Raw genomic sequence first — 17,312 nt, 5'->3', positions numbered from 1 at the left:
GTATAATAAAGGATAGAACAGGCTTATGCAAATTGGAAAAGAAAATGTAAAGATCACACTGAAGCCATCCCTAATAGGCTGATATATTTTAATCATTCTGTATTAACTTGCTGCATCTTAAAATATATATTTTTTCAAATCAAGTCACGGCTGTGTGTACTTTAAGCTGTGGCCATCATAAACAAATATGAAAAGAGGCAGAGTTAAAACAGATGAATAGCAATGATATCCATTAGGCTGATGTAACTAAACACAAATGACCATTAGGAGACTTGCAAAAAAGTCAGAGAAACAGAAAAGTCAGAGCTCTTACATAACTGATGACAGCTTTGCTGGTGCCTGTTGTCTAGTTTGATCAAGGATATAAAGTATTTGGGAAGCCAATCCTTCAAGTGACTTTGTTGATAAGTAAAGATAGTTAAAGATTCCAGGGTACAGAGAGCTAGATTTCTATGAAATATATTTAATGATCATAAAGTGAGTCTCTTCCTTTTCTATGATAGAAGTGGAGGTGTTACCATGGAAACTCACCCCTCATTACCATCACCACTGACTGGTTTCAGTCTTTTGTCAAGGAAAGGATTACCATCTTTACTGTCTCCTCCCGTCCCTACTCTCTCCTCTTCCATTTCCTCCTTTCTCTCTAAACATCTGGAGTTGTCCGCATGCTTGGTTCTAAAAACTAGTATAGTATCTTAAATCATCAATTCCATAAATGGAAAATTGGGTAAAATGCATTTACCTGATATGAAGGATGCCCTATCTCACCACTTGGTATTAGAGTGACAGGAGAAGTACGCTTGTGCAATGCAACTGCTCTCACACACAGCGGAGGCAGTGTGGAGTTGTGCATTCTTTAACACTCTGCTCACTTGCTGCTTCATTTTCTGATTATAACAATTATTTGCTTAGATCAGAAAAAGCTGAGCTAGTGATTCAACTGGGGACACAGATCAAGAAGTAAAAGCCAGCTAGGTTGTGGGGAGAGCCAGGCCTTGAGGAGTCTTCCTGTTGGTCACCTAGAATTGGGGGATCCTTCCAGATTAACCGTGGAGCTTTTCCAGAACAGCACGAACTTCCTCTGGATGATAGTTCCAAGGGCCAGGTTTACCCTGCAAAAGAAACGAATCAGCATTCCCAGATTTCTGACTTGCAAGAGACCTGGACTAGTGATATCTCTGTGGGAGTGATCAGGGCGGTATAGTCAGTGGTAGATGCAACCAAGAGGTAGGTGAGATCACCCAGGCACAGTGTATGGGATGGCACCAACATTTAGTGGGAAGACTGGACAGAGAAGTAGGAAAACCGGGGTGGGGGGGTAAAGTTAATAGAGTTTAAAAGGAGAAAGGGGTCTATACAAGTAAGCTTTCTTTCTATAATCAGAACTTCAAACTGGCCTTATTTTCGCCCCTCACATCAAGTACTTTCCATTCCACATCAGAACCACCTCTGCCTCTCTGTTGACACTGCCCTAGTTCGGCTATCTCCATCTCCTACTTGAGCAGCTACTACACCTCCCAACAATACCCAGTCCTTTGCTCCCCTGCTCCCTCCAGTTCATTCTTCACCCAGTAGCCAGTGATCTTTCCAAAATAAGGATCTGATCGTGCGTCTACCCTGCTCAAAACTCTACAACGGCTCTCCTTTGCCCGAAGATGAAGGGCAGATCCTGTGGTCCAATGCCCACAATTGTCCATTCACATGCTGCCCTCACTTGCCTCAGTGCCTTTGCCCACCCTCTTCCCAATATTTGCAATAATTTTCACTCACCATGCTCATGTGGTTGGCTCTTTATCCTTTAAGACACAAGCAATTGTCACTACCTCTGAAAAGCCTACCTTCCTCCTGGGATTGGAAAACTAACAATCTGAAAGCTAAATCTGTTGTGATGCCTCCACACCCTTTTGTTTACCTATCTTTTTTTGGGGTGGGGGATGTCCACAAATTTGAAAATATTTACTTCCTGACCCTTTACAGGAAAGGTTTTCTGACCCCTGCTCTGAAGTCTCATAGCACTTGGTTCCTAGACTGTGAAGTAAAATTTGGACCATTGTTAGTTCATTTTTTGGGTTTTTAATACTTGCACAGGGCCTAACCCAGGATAGGGACGCAGTGCCCAGTTTGCCTCACTCGTGCCATCTTAGAGCCATTTCTCTAAAGGAAGGACCTGAATCCTTGCGCTGCTGTGACTCTTGGCACCCTGGGAATTCATCTGCATGTTGTCGCTTATTTCCCCTGCATACATAGGGATAGCTTGATGTGTGGGCAAAGGAGCATCCACATAAATGGGCTTCATGTACTCTCCAAGACTGGAAATCCCTTCATTGTCTATAAAACTTAGTTTCTGCCCTCTTGAGAAGCCAGTAGTGTCAAAGGGGTCAGAGGCTGTGCTTATGTCCCTCATGCTGGCCAGGCTGGAAGCCATGAGAGGAAGGCTGGACTCAATTCCTGCCTTGAATTCCTGTTTCAGCATTTCCACCTCCGAACTGCAGAGTTTGTTCTCTTCTGGCCTCCTGCAGCCCCTCCAGGTTCAGGCCTGCCTCAGACATTAGCTGCTTTGTACCCTCCTATTCCTGATTCATCCCATTCAGAGGATTTAGAATTGAAATCAGAACCTTGTTCAGTGTGACCTTGGGCAAGTCAATTGCCCTCTCTAAGCATTGTTTATAAAATAGGAACAACATTCTTCAACTCTCAGCTTTAAACTAAACCAGGGCTGGGCCAGTCTTCTAGGCTCAGAAAGCAGCCAGGAGGCTGCAGCTCCAGTCTAAATGTTAGGGACTTTTCCTGTGCATTATTTCGTCCCCTATGACATGGGGGTCAACATCTCCATTTTTCAGAAGAAACTGAAGCTCTAAGAGAGGAAGACTTGCTCATGGTCATATGGCTCGTAAATGGCTGGGCAGTGATTTGAATCCAGATCAGCCTGATACAAAGCCCTCTCTTTGCCTTGCCCTTTGCCCTCCCCGGACCCTGGCCCCTAGAGAGGGTAGTTACCACCTTGTAGAGGATCCTGCCCTCCTGGAGCACATAAAGCCTCTCAGGCAGTGCTGCGTAGAGGTGGCTGCTCTGGTTCTTCATTGTGTCCACCACCACAGGGCACTGGGGGCTTCTGTCCAGCAGCATACGGGCTGCCTGCAGGCGTTCCTGGAGGTTCCGGTGGTTCCTGATTTTCACGTTGTTCTTAAAAGCCCAGCCATCTGCAAGAGGAAGGCCAGGCACTGGACTCTGAAGCCATGGCATATACTTCCTACAGACTAAATACCACCTCCTTTTAACTGTAGGTCCCAAGTAGAGGAGCCCTTGGCCATGATTTGGCCCAGTTTCCTACTATGAGTAAACGCATGAGATTACGTAGAAAATTAGTGGTTAATCCAGAACTGAAGCCTGCAGCTCCTGACTCCTAGACCTTGGCTTTTCAGTGTAAGACAGGCCAAAAAACCAGTGCTTCTGAAACTATAATGGGCAAATAAATCACTTAGGGGCCTCGTTAAAGGAAGATTCTGATTCAGTCTGTCTAGGGTGGCACTGAGTCTAGCTAGTTCTCAGGAAGCCAAGGCTGCTGGTGCCTGGACCACACTTAGGCAAGGGTCTCGAGAAATAGTTCTCTAAGTGTGTGCTGCCCAGACCAGCAGTGTCAGCATCACCTGAGAATTTGTTAATAATGCAACTTCTCAGACCCCACCCTAGACTGACCAGGAATGGGGCCCACCAATCTATTTGAACAGCCTTCTAGATGATTCTAACACATGCCGACATTTAAGAACTACTGCTCGAGTCTAAACAATTTTCCTCTAAACAATTTTCCACCAGAGCGTTCTTTCCAAAATGCAAATCTGACCATGTCACTCTCCTATTTAGATCTTTCAATGGCTTGCTATTATCCTCAGGATAAATCCCAAGCTCCTCAGTGTGGCCTACCAGGTTCTTAGTGAACTGGCTCATCTCTCCAGCCTTCCTCCAGATTTTTGCTCCAGATAGGTGGGTGTAATACTTGAGGTTCTTTGATCCACTCACCCCCCAATCTATCTCTCACTTCTGCCATTTTCATCACAGCTCCTGCCTTTAACTGCAGTGTGAATAGAGCAAGACCTTCTCTTTCCTTGTTTGGATACTATGACTTCCGCTGCTGCAGCTGATGTATTAGCTGTACTGGCAGCCTCATGATCAGGCACTTAGAATGAACTTAGAGCCTGAGTACAACTCCTAGCCTGGCAATCACTCTTATTTTCATCCCCTCCTAAGCAGTCTTCTTGCCACCTAATCTTACTACCTTTTCACTCATCCAAAAATCTCTGAGAATGATTCCTAATGTAAAATTTGATGATATTTTTCCTCTGCTTAAAAACCAATCACAAGACCAACTCCTTAGCACAGCATTTAATGAAACCTGTCATCTCTTCTGACCTGCATTTCCAGTCACGGCTGCCAGTCCTTCCACATGAGCCAAAGTGGACTCCTCCTCAAAAGACTCTGATACTTCTCTGCTCCTTCTCATCATCTCTTCCACGTGTGAAATCCAACCTGTCCTTTTAAGGCTCAACTCTAATGCAGGGCTTCTTAATGTTAGTACTATTGACATTTTGGGTCAGATAATTCTTTGTTGTGATGGGCTATCCTGTGTGTTGTAGGATGTAGAGCTGCATCTCTAGCCTGTACTCACTGTATGTCAGAAGCATCCCCTCCTTCAGATTGTGACAACTAAAAATGTTTCCACATATTGCTAAGCATACCCTGGAGCAGCAGTTCCCAACCTTTTGGCACCAGGGACCAGTGCTCCTATGAGAATCTGATGCCTGATGATCTGAGGTGGAGCTGAGGCAATGATGCTAGCACTGAGAAGCGGCTGCAAATACAGGTGAAGCTTCACTCGCTCGCCCAATGCTTACCTCCTGCTGTGTGGCCCAGTTTCTAATAGACCACGAACTGTACTGGTCCACGGCCTGGCAATTAAGGACCCCTGCCCTGGAGGACAAAATCACCCTCAGTTGAAAACCACTGCTCTAAGACCATTTCTTCCAGGAAGCCTTATCTGTCCCACTCAGCTGTGCGATATTGGGCAAGCACGTCATATGTCTTTAAATTCTCAGTTTACCCATCTGTTAAATGGGGTTAATAGAACCTATATTGGTGAGACTTAAAGGAGTCAACTTGGAGTTCCCTGTGCTCTGCTTGGTTAATAGAAGCTGCTAAAAAAAATATTGGTTTATTTGCCTGACTTCTAAAATAATAGAAAGATGGGAAAGAAGCCAGTTTTTATTCTACACCACAGGGATTTTTTTTTTCTTTCTACTTTGCTCTAGAGATCCCCACCACCCCCACCACCTCCGTGTCAAAAACTAAAAATGAAAAACAAAAAAACAAACAAAAAAAACCAAAAAACAAAAACAAAAAACCCTGTTCGAGGCTGCTTAACTTCAAATGGAAGAGGATTTTCAACTGGCCCCATTTGCCGAGGTGCCCTTCTGCCTGCTTACAGGAGGTGGCACTCATTAGCTAATGGGCCAACAGGTTGAAAAAAATAACCATAAAAACCCTAAAACCCCCAAAGGACCCTAAATCTCAGGCCCATTTGCAGCCCTACTGCCATTGCCCTTCTACTTGCCCTATTTCTGGGGAGCCTGGAACCCAGATAATGTGGTCACGGGTTCCTTCGGAAGGTACGTGGCCTGTGTTTATTGCCTCCCAGGGTAATATAAGTTGCTTAAGTCCATCAGCAGAATTGGCTCCACATCCACAGCACTTCAAAGTCCTCTGCTCAGTACTTGCTCTTCCCCCAAGAAAAAAATACTTAAGTATTTATTACCTGCCCCAAGACTTCAAAACTTTGTAAATGGCAGTAACACCAGCTTATATGATTAGGCAGTCAGTCTTGTCCACCCACTAACTCACTGGAGCTTCACAGCAGCCTCCTATTAGAGACTGTGCAGAGGCTCTCATCCCCATCCTGCAGCTGAGAATGTGGAGGCCCAGAGAGGAGGTGAATCCCAACATCAACTGTGAGTTCCTTAGAGGCAGGAACTATGTGTATCTTTCATCTCTATATCGCCAGGCACAGCATAGGACTAGATACATAGCAGGCACTCATTAAATATTGCAGAATGAGCAATTCTGTGAGGTCAGTGTTGTCATCCCATTTTAGTGGCACAGAAATAAGTATGGAAGGTAAGTTGCCCCAGGTTGTGTGGCCAGCATGTGATGGAGCTGGAACTCACACTCAGGTCTGAAACTCCAGAGTCTGTTCCTCCCACCACAACTCATGGTTCCCCATAAATTATCTCAACAAACATGATGTCTGGGAAGAAGGAAGCCAACAGATATGGGCCATAGACTTTAGACCTCTTTGGATTGGTAGACACTGACTCTGTGTACTTTAATTCTGGGATTTGGGCCATACCCACTTCTGTCTGATTGACAGAAATGAGTACCCTGGGGAAGGAGGTGGAGAGGAGAAAGAAATGCCTGAACTAGGAGTGGCAAAGCACAGAGGCAAGAAATTGTCAGGACAGATAGGAAGCCTTTCCTCAATGGATGAGGTGGACAGCCCTGGGTTGTGGAAAGGGTTAAACCCGCTGATTTCAGGAGAAATGGGTCAGGACCAGAAACAATTTCTATGATGATCTGATCCCTCTTGTCACAGTTTACAACTTATTCTTTTTGGAGATTAAAGCTGGATCTTCTAGGACCTTGTTGCTCCAAGTGTGGTCCCTGAACCAGCACCCTCAGGATCACCTGGGGAGCTGGTTAGACATGCAGAATCTCAGGCCCCTTTACAGCCCTACTGAGCCAAAATCTGCATCTTAGTAAGATCCCAAGGTGACTTAAGTACACATTAAAGTTTGAGAAATGCTGTTCCAGGACAGTTCAATGAGCTTTGGCTGAGCTTCAGTTGTCAGCTCTAATGACATCAAGGAATCATCTCTTCTTAGCCATGGAGACCACAGACACTTGTAAACACCCAAGTTATCTCTTTAACTGATGGCTCTGCCCTCCCAAAGGGGTTTTTGAAGAAGGGGTACATCATGCTTGCCTTTGATCTCCTGTTACCTATGCTGTTTAAATGTTATTATGGAAATTTTTAAATATGCATAAAAGGAGAGAGAACGGTATAGTGAACCTCTGTGTACCTGTCACCCCATGCTAATATTTTAAGTTGACCCAAATTCCTAATGAGGCCAGAAGGTACCAATTAAATGAATACAATATTAGTTGAAAGCAGTTGTCAAACTTTTGGGTGGATATAAATCAAGATAGAATGGCCCGGGGTGGGGCCCTGGAAGATGCATTTTCAACAAGCAGCCTAGGTGGCTCTGACATCAGGGATCCAGGGACCATACTGCAGAAAGTTTGCTGGGCAGCTTTGCTGACAATTATTTTATAGCAATCTCTACACTTACAACACGAGGATAAACCAGTAAAGCTATAAAATATTGGCCTAAACCACCCATCACCCAACTTTTACTGAGCTCTGAGTCTGTGACATGGACTCCGCCAAGTGCTAGGTGACAAAGACGAGTCTTGTAGGGAGATGGGTGAGTAAATAACACTCATTCTACTTGGCCACCTGAACTTCTTGCCTTATTCAGTCTCTGGGTTTGAGAGCTGATCCAAATTCATGAGTTCGATCCCCATGAAAACCAGGTATATAGAAGTATATCTGACCATATGTAAAGTTCATGGGGCTTAGACCAAGCTGAGAAGTTTTAGGGAGAGAGATGTCTGCCCATTGCAAGAAAGGGCTTTCTCAATAACAGAACTGTCCAGCAAAGGAACAGTGAAGGAAACAAGATTTCCCATGAAGTAATAAAGATGGGTGACCACCTGTTAGGGGCTAAAGAAGAATTCCTGCCCCAGATAAATGCTGGCCTGGAGAAGTGGTTCTCCAAGTGTGGTCCCCAGACCAGCAGCTTCAGCATCACCCAGAGCTGGTTAAAAATGCAAATTCTCAGGTTCCACTCCAGATCTGTAGGGTGGGGTTCGGCAGTCTGTTTTGAACAAGTGCTTTCAGGTGCTTTCATTGCCCATTAACACTCAGGAACCACTGACTGAGATGAACCACAATGTACCCTTGAGCTTGGAGAGTCTTAGGATAGATTTTACGAGTAGCTATATAGCAGTCATTTCACTTGTGTCATTTCAAGTCTCAGTTCCTTGTAATTGTGTTCATATTAGCTTCTCTTCCTTGCTTTCCCTATTTATCCATTCAGAATGTTCAATGATTTCCCAGCTAGACCCCATCACTCTGGGTTTTCTGCTCTGTGTGCCTGGTTGAAAGCATAGACTGAAGTTAGTGAGTGGTAGGTAAACCTAGCAAGGACTGAGAGATGGTGGGAACTCATGAATAGTGGCCCCTTCTCTCTCTCCTCCTATACTTCTTCCCACCCTCAACCTTGAGAGAGGGAGAGAGAGAAAAGAGAGGGCAGGAGGAGGTAGAGGCAGGGAATCTTTCTGTACCTGATGCATGTGCTTCTTCAATGTAAATGACAAGAAAATCTGCTATGGAACTAAAGTCTTCAATAAGTTTCTTGAATTGGTCAAATTTCAAAAGAAATGAAGGTCAGGTACAACTTCCAAAATTCAGCACCAATGGTCTGTTGCCTGAAACAGAAATGGAACCATCAACAACCAGTACTCTACACACAGCATTTCTTTTGTAAGCACCTTCTATTATCCTGCATTTAATTCTATTATCTTTATTTCCTCTCTAACATGGATCCAGCGCCTGACTTAGCAGAGGCTAGAGCCACTTTATTCCTCTCTAAAATGAGCAGTTTTATCAGTTCTCAGTGGACCACTGGGTGGGAATCAGAAGAATAAGAAGAGTCCCTTTCATGCATTTTATAAGGCAAGCATACATCCATCTCTCATGTGATGTGGTTATTATCCTGTAAGGTAGATAATTTTTTCCCTGTTTTATAGGCAAACAGGTTTATAGGCTTGCTTCAGGTCACACAGCAGGTCAGTGGTGGAGTTAAAATTAACACTGTGGCTTCTAGACTCTCAATTCAATGCTCTTTCCATTCAAAGCACTTCAGTTTCCTTATCCACAAATGGACATAGTAACAATACTTTATAGGATTGTAATGAGAATTACAATCTGCATTAAATAACTTAATACAGATAAGGGCTTAAAACGGTGCCTGGCCCACAGTAGGTACTCAATGAATGTAAGCTACTGTTATTAGCTATTATTTATTTCCTGAACCATGAAGTGGGGGAGGCCGTAGAGGGGACTCCACAAAGGAGAGTAAAGGGTGGGAGCAGGGCCAGCTACATAATTACTGGGCCCAGTGCGAAATGAAAATGTAGGGCCTCTTGTTCAAAAAGTGGAGGAAAAAAAATTCCATTAAGTATATTAAAATACAAAGATTTTTCTTATCTTCTGTTGTCTCTCTCTTGCCCGGGCATGGTGCTTTTAGTCGCTATTTAATGTTGTACTCCCCTGGCACAAGGATATTCATAGGGTGAATGCAAACCCTCACAGTGCCCCAGGAGCCCCATAACTCAATGCGCATGTCCATGTATGTTTGTGGCCCCTGGCTACTGGCATTCCTCTCTGTCTAGCCTACCAGACCAACTTACCATGCCCCAGCCAGGAGTACAGAAATTGAGCCAGACATTTCTCCTTCCCACCTGCCCACAACTCCAACTCACAAGATATTACAAACTGCAGGGACATGCTAGGTACCTTGATGGGGGAGTAAAGTGGGCAAAAACTCCTCTTGCCAAGTCACCCCTAGTTACTTGCCAAATTGCATCATGACACTGTCATCCCAGGATGGGGATAGCTGATCCCACACCCTGCCAGGAGATGCTGCGAGATGCACACACCTGACCTTGACCTTTCCCATGCTTATATCCAGGCCTTATCTGGGGCCAGAAGGTGGCAGCAGTCAGTGGTACGGAGCAGGAAGGAGGCTGAATGGGCTAGGGTGCCTGGGAGTGGAAGAGTGAGCTTTGAAGAACATGTCCCAGAGAGGAGCAGGGAGGCTGTGGAAGGTGGAATCCTGCAGGAGCCAAATCTCCAAGTCCCTGGGGCATGCTCCATTGTTCCATGAGGCTTCACTGACTAAATGCAAATTCAAAGATAAAAGTATTAAGAATTTCAGTACAGCTTCTACAGAGCATTAAACCCCAAGCACAGGCCCTTCCGAATGAGGGATTCTTTGTGATTCATTGGTCCCAGCCCTGGATGGGAGCCTTTTCAAACTCTCCCAGCCTAGACTAGGGGCAACTCTAGGGAGCTGCCAGCACCCTGTGGCTACTTATGGCCAGAGCAGACATCGTTGAGCCCTTATCATACATCTGTCAGAGCATGGCACATCCTGCACTGTGACATGGCCTGTTTAAGTGTTTGTGTCCCCAGGCTACTCATTGAGGGCAAGGCTTGTTCTTCATTCATCCTCACGTCCCTGACATTGAACACAGGCTCATTCCATCTACAGGCATTTATTCAGCACTTAGAATGTACAAGGCTCTCTGCGACACACTGGGGATTCGGCAGAGAGCAAGACCAGTAGATCTCTGCTTGCATGCAATTTGAGGTCTGTTTAATGGGGAAACAGGTAAAAAAACAAGTAAACATAAATGAAGTAATTTCAAGTTGTGATAAGGGTTACGAAAGAGACTGTAAAAGAATGAGCTACTTTAGACGAGTAAGTCAGGGAAGGCCTCTGAGTAGATGCCATTTAATCTGAGAAATGAAGAGTAGGAATGAGCCAGCTGGGGCAAAGAGAGAAAGGCAGGCCAGACAAAGGGACTTCATTCTGTGTACAGAGGCCCTGAGGAGGGACAGAGCTTGGTGTATTCACAGACCTGCAAGGTCATCATGACTAGAGCCAGGCTGGGGGTCAATGAGAGTGGTGGTTGGAGAGGTATGTATGAGCCAGAGCAGGCAGGCTCTCATATATCATAAAGAATCTGAATTTTATTCTAGATACTACAGGACATCATGGGGATACAAAGCAAGGATGGTAGATATTTGTTATAATTTTGGCACCTAACTCTTCTTCCCACTTGTAATTCCCCATTTTATGTACTATTGATGAGAGAGTGTGCCCAGCCTCACTCTATGGAAGATAGAGGGGCCAGTTCCGTTCTCTGCCTACAGCAGCCAAGGCACAGACAATGATTAAGCATGGGCTCATTAAACCCTCCCACATAGATCCTTGATTCTGGAGTCATGGAGATGGTAGAATTAATCTACAGCTGAGTCACGGAAGGTGGAGTCCTACAGTGGTGATGGGTTCCCATGGTAACCAAAGTAACAACAGCATCCAGGCCTTACCGTTGACGCTAAAAGACAGTCCAGGCCCAATGTTCCAGCTGTGGTTGATACTTGGGACCCTGCGACACCTTTCTAATATGTTCCTTTGTATATGTATATGTACATGTATTTGTATGTGAGTTAGAAAACCACAGTGAGTTTGTTTTGCTTGTACGCCAGCACCCTGATTGCTACAGCAGAGCTGTATATTGAAAAATGGTCAGATTTATACAAAAGATCACTCTGGCTGCTCTGTAGTGAAAAGACTGAGTGTGAGAACGAAAGTGGGGGAGAAGCAGTTGAGGACATGGGAGAAATACACATGAGAGAGAATGGGAGCATGGGCTAGTATGTGCGCAGTGGAGAAGGGAAAAGCTGAAATTGACTGGACTTACTGATGAATGGGGAGTAGAGGGCATCTTGCTTGTGGTTTATTTGGTTCATTATTTCTTCATGTATTTCCGTAGAAGATTTGAAGCAGCTTACATATATAATATTAAATAGATATTAATAAAAATCATGTCCCTCTGGGAGGCATAGAAGAGGAGAGAAATGTGGAACAGAAAAAGGCCTTAGGGTCCCTGCATTTGTTATAACTGTGGTATATTTGATTCTGAGTTTCCTGGTGGCCAAGTATAAGGAGAAGCAATTGGTTATATATTCCTCATTTTTAGACATGAAGAGAAAGCAGGCCAGTTTCTCTGGAGAAACAAAGTTCTTGTTGTCCTTAGCTCACAGATTTTCTTATAGGAGGCCCTAGAGGGCATTGAGTGAGCCTCAGTCCCTGTTGGTTGATTATGCAACAAGTCCTCACCCATGTGACAGGGTTGCCCAGGCCTCAGCAAGGGAGGCTTAGAGGCCAGTCCTGGCTAAGTGGTCAGCCACTGCACTGGCTTCCAATGACCCTAGGGAGTCAGTCACCTTTCAGATAAGAAGTCAAAAGACTTAAAGTCAGGACCATTGTTAAATATTAGCTGTCTTGAATTTGTTCTTAATTGGAAGTAAAGATTCAATACCCACTGATTAGGACCTTAGAAGAGACAGAGCCATTTGTTTATTTGTGGTGTGGTCTTGTACAGTGATCAATATTAAGGACAAAGTTTAAACTCAGTTTTCTGCTTTCCTCATAGCAGAGAGAGGAAGGATGGGTACAAGGGGGTGGCAGTGCTGAGGGCTGACACCTTGCCCAGGTCCATGGTGCAGAGAACATAATTTCAAGTATGTTGGGCAAGGAATGTCAAGTCCAACTCGTCTATATAAATGGAAAAACAGCTTTGTATTAGTGCTGGAGTCGAACCTATCATCACAAACCCTAGACCAGTAAATTAACTTGCATACCAGGTTCTCTCAGCAGAAAAAGCCTATTTATAGTTACTAGGTGAAATCTCATAAGTATGCTTTGAGAGTTTTTAGAATATATTAAAAAAGGGCTGAAATAAATTCGGTTTCAGATTAACTTCTAGTCACCTAGAAAACAAATCATCAGACTTGCTTTCTACCACAATACACCAGGTAATCAATATTTTGCTGTGTGCATGTCTAAGAGCATGCGTATGTAATATGTGTGCATGTGCGTATGTGTGCAGAGGATAGGAGGCGGCTGAGAATTTCTCTGAGCCTCTGTTGCCTTACCCAATAGCAGAAAGTGCATTAGCTGAGAGACAGAAGGCATGAATTCTAGGTCTGGCTCTATGAGAACTCACTGTGTAACTCTGAGCAAGTAATTTACCTATCTGGGTCTTTGCATCTAAAAAATGTAAGAGTTGCTTTAGGGTATCCATAAAGATGGACTGCGAGGGGAGGCATGCAGGTGAAATTGAGAAGAAAAGCTGGAGTCAGCCCAGGGAGGACCTTGAGCACAAAGCACAGCCCAGGAAGACCCTGAGTATTTGTCCTGAATGCAGAGGAGAACTGCCGAAGCTTGGTGAGCTGGGATGTAGATTGATCAGGGATATGCTTGTGAAAGGATAATCTGGCAGCCATTCACAAACTGGGTGGGAAAAGAGGCCACAAGGAGGAGGAGGAAGTCCTGGCAAGAAGAGCAACTGAGAGGACAGAAAAGAGAAAACTGATCCACCAGGTCTTTAAGAACTCAAATAGAGCTGGTTTGCCTGGAAGAGAGTGCGCCTGAGACATCTTCAACAAATATTTACTGAGCAACTACTATGAGTCAGCAGCGGCCATGGGAACATGATAGTGGATTAGAGTGACAATCTCCACCTTCACAGAACTTGCAGGCTAGTGAGGACCACCGACATTAATCGAATACGCACAAATAATTACAAACCAGGACAGGTGTAATAATAAAAGTTTAGGATGTTATGCCTACAGGAGGGGGTAACCTAGTCTGGAGGAGTTGGGGTTGGCTTGTCGCAGAAGTGTCACTGAGCAGAAGTCTGGAGGATGAACCGGACTTGACCAGGTAGAGTGAGGGGTAAAGTGCATCAAGCAGAGCAACTATGTGGTAATAGCCATGCTGGAGAAGCTAACGGCTAATGTGGCTGGTGTGTGGTTTGGTTGCCTGTGAAGGTGCTAATGCCACTCAGAAAGACAGAATCCAGGAGAAGTCCTGGTTTCAGGAAGTGGGAAGAGGACAAGAAGCCAAAAAAGAGCAGCTGGAGTAGTAGAAGAATTCAGGACTCTCAACCCCACTCCTCACTCCCTTCAAGCACCCCCATTTCAAGAACTCAAGCTGTATCAGCCTCCTGACCTTGCATGAAGTCCCAAATGTTGTACCGCTGTCCTGAGAGGCAGACCACAGGGCAGTCTGGGGCCAGACCTCCTTCCTTAGTTGTGTCCTCCAGTTGTTGCCAACGGACCTTTAGGACGAACCAGAAATACTGGATGCCGAAGAGGCTTGGGAGCCAGTTGTCAAAGGAAAAATGAGGGTTCCTCCGGTTCATGGCCACGATGTTCTGCTTGACTCTCCTGGGAAACAGGGTCAGTTGGACTTTGCCTACAGCCACATGTAGGGCCACCTGCAAGAGTACCCAGAGCCTCTTCAGCCACCGTCTTGGCCAGGGCAGCTCCATCTCAGCACAGCCAGAGCTGGCTCTGAGGCCAACGGGCAGCGAGGCTGCAGCTGGGCCACACTGGGTGGAGCTGAACAAAGGTTCAGGGTCAGAGTGACAAACCTGTGAGAGGAGGAAGGTACCGGATCAGAAGGTGTTTTCCTTCCTGTCAATGGAATGGAAAATTCCAAACTAGGTGCTCAAAGATATGATCTAATTGTTATCATTTCTGATTCTTTGCCTTAACCTTTGAGAGATTCTTGGATTGGAAAATGTCAACCTTAAATTCTCTTCTGATAATTTTTAAGAACAAATACTTTTAAGAGATCACACTTAAAGGAACTCGGTGGTCCTTTAGAAAAGTTCTGTTGTGAGTCAGTTCTAATGTTAATTTATTCTTTTAATAAAATATTTTACTAAAGATGTTTTTCCCATTTACAGCTTCTAGCTGTTGGTTGAGAGTTTTTGGAGGCGCAGCCCTCCCCAGAGGATTTGGGTCTGGGAACTCCCTAGGCAGAGACAGAGCTAGAGCCATCCCTGAGGAGAACTGGGCCTGTGACTTCCCTTGGCCCTGGGAGCATGTTGTAAATACAATACTCTCTCTGCTCTCAATGGGGTGGCAGTCTAGAGTGGGGAATAAACAGGTAAACAAAAAATTACCGCTCACTTTGCAAAGACTTCGAAGTCTACTGTTTTGTCTTTTAAAATGTATGTAATTACTTACAATTTTTATAATCAAATTTTGGTGGGAGCTGGGGTGGGGAATACATATGTGAAATTCGCGTCCTCTGGCCGACCCAGGCAATGTGCTGGCAGCCTATTTCATTTCTCTCTTTATCACATGTGGCTTCAAACGACCTAAACCCTTAACACCAGGTACATAAAAAAAAGGAAAAGAGGCCTTTGAGACTCCCAAAGAAAATAGATTAAAGTGGTACCAACTGCCCATACCTTATTTAGGACCCCTGGAGCCAGGGTGAGATGCTTCCTCAGTGCTGGCAGCCTTCTTGGAATGGATATTGCTCATGGGGTGTTGGAGACACTTTCTGGAGCATGGCTCCACTGTGTGGTTGCCAGCTTTCCTCTTCACAGAATACCAGGGGACTCAGTCAGGATCACATGCAGCATCTAACCAAGGCTCATACTTTTCAGAGTGTCCCCTCCACCCCGGCATACCTGTCCATCAGAGCAAGACTTGCTCATCAGCTTCCTTCCCCTACTTCATTCTTCTCTCATGCTGTCTAAGTGAGGGTGGATAGGTTCTATCTCTCAGTGGTTCATTTCCCCCTCAGAGCAGTAGAGATCTGATTAGTATCATCGGATGGGCTCACCTGTTTACCATACTTGGACAGACAAGTTAAGGAAATCTGAACATTCGAGCTCAGAGTTTTTCAGCCTTGACACCATTGATATTTTAGACTTATGAGGGGCTATCCTGTGCACTGTAGGATGTCTAGAAGCACCCTGGCCAGTAGCACCTCACAAGTCATGACAATCAAAAATGTCTTCAGACATTGCCAAATATCCTCTGGAAGCAAAATAGTGCCCAGTTAAGGATTGCTGTTTTAGTTAAACCAGTACAGTTATCTTTGATTCTTGTCTCATTTTGAGGCAAAAATTAATGTCATTATAACTAATATATCAATATAATGTTTACTTCTGTTTCCAAGAGAAGAGACATATAATCTAGGTGTTATCACCTCCCTATATCACATACACGCTTATCACCAGCAATAGAGTTGTTGTTGCTATACACTGGTGAGCAGTCCAGTTCCAAAATTCCACCCTGAGGGCTGTTTTCTGGGGTCCTTCTTGGTAACAACATGCCTTCATGTGGGTTCTTCATATAAGTACTTTATTGGCAATTATGAATCCAAGAGCTAGGCGTTCAAGACCAAGGTTGTAAGGCAGGTGAGGAAGGAAAGCTGTTCAAGGACCCATTATCAAATTGGCCACTTCCAAAGGCATTTGGTTGCAAGATAGTTTGAAAGCTGCATGAGATATCAGAGGATGTATGACTGAAGGGAAAAAGGAAGAAGCATCAATTCATCAGGTATTGACACCAATGGTCAAAGATTTGCCCCCTAAAGCATTAACCACTCCCCACACCTGCACCTCTGGGTTGCACTTGTCTGGGTACGGAATGGTTTCAACTGTCCTATTACCTCCATAGTACCAAGACTCAAGCAGAAGGCAAAAGAGCCTGAGGTGTGGGCTTGAGGTGGAGCTCACTTAGGTTATACCTTGCTGAAGCTATGGAATAAGATCAGTGTGGTGAAATAAGCAGCAGGTGAGGCCAAGAGGATCTGAAATGGGACATAAGAGGTGTTTGATACACTTTCACACCTGAATTTGTGTATCGAGATTCGTTCCTGGTACATAGTCAACCAAAGTACCCTGCACTTACCTTAAGCCTCAGCTCTCTCTTTTTAAAATGAGGATAATCACCTCAAGCTTGCAGGCTTATTCTGAGAATTAGAGATCCTGCATATATAAAGCCTGATAATGATGTCAGTTCAATAAATACACTGAGTGTATGTGTAATTATAGTTAGATATAAAGTCTTTCCAATTGACCACAAGGGCCCATTGTGCTGAGGCCAAAGTAACAGGTTCCACTTAGTGTGAACCGTGACTTTGGCTTACGTGGCTCAAATGGTCAGAACTTGGTCATTCTACAGTTAGCTTTCACTGAGCAACTATTGTGTGCCAGACCCTAGACTGGGTGCTGGGGACCCAGAGACCAGAATCATTCCTGATCCTTGCCCTCAGAGCACTCACAGGCAAAGATGGGCAAAGAACAATTGTGGTGGGAGAGGCAAGCCCAGGGTAGTAAGGGAGCAAAGAAGTCCTGGGAGGTGAAGGCCGCCTTCCCCTAGTAAGAGGAAATGGTAACAAAATCTCGAGGGCTGTGTAGGCATTAACTGGGGAAAGACAGGAGGCTGGGCAAAACGTTTTTCACCAGTCCACTCAGTGCCAACTCTACCACAGTTGTTTACTGGGCGGGGCCCTGCTGTATTAGAACTAGCAGTCAGT

General features: G+C 44.9%; 1 protein-coding gene across 1 annotated transcript; it reads right to left on the bottom strand.

Annotated features, from left to right (window-relative positions):
• Positions 1–71: 71 nt before the first annotated feature.
• Positions 72–14,353, bottom strand: DIO1 (iodothyronine deiodinase 1). The gene is made up of 4 exons (XM_016120345.2): positions 13,977–14,353; positions 8,455–8,598; positions 3,001–3,200; positions 72–1,112 (listed from the first exon to the last, which is right to left on the bottom strand). The coding sequence occupies exons 1-4, from the start codon at positions 14,296–14,298 to the stop codon at positions 1,044–1,046; spliced, it is 735 nt and encodes a 244-aa protein (XP_015975831.1). The 5' UTR covers positions 14,299–14,353; the 3' UTR covers positions 72–1,043.
• Positions 14,354–17,312: the final 2,959 nt, after the last annotated feature.

This window comes from Rousettus aegyptiacus, unplaced genomic scaffold, assembly GCF_014176215.1.
Source record: "Rousettus aegyptiacus isolate mRouAeg1 unplaced genomic scaffold, mRouAeg1.p scaffold_m13_p_1, whole genome shotgun sequence".
Classification (NCBI taxonomy): domain Eukaryota; kingdom Metazoa; phylum Chordata; class Mammalia; order Chiroptera; family Pteropodidae; genus Rousettus; species Rousettus aegyptiacus.
Note: the sequence above shows the minus strand (reverse complement) of the source record. Positions and strands in the feature narration are given on the sequence as shown.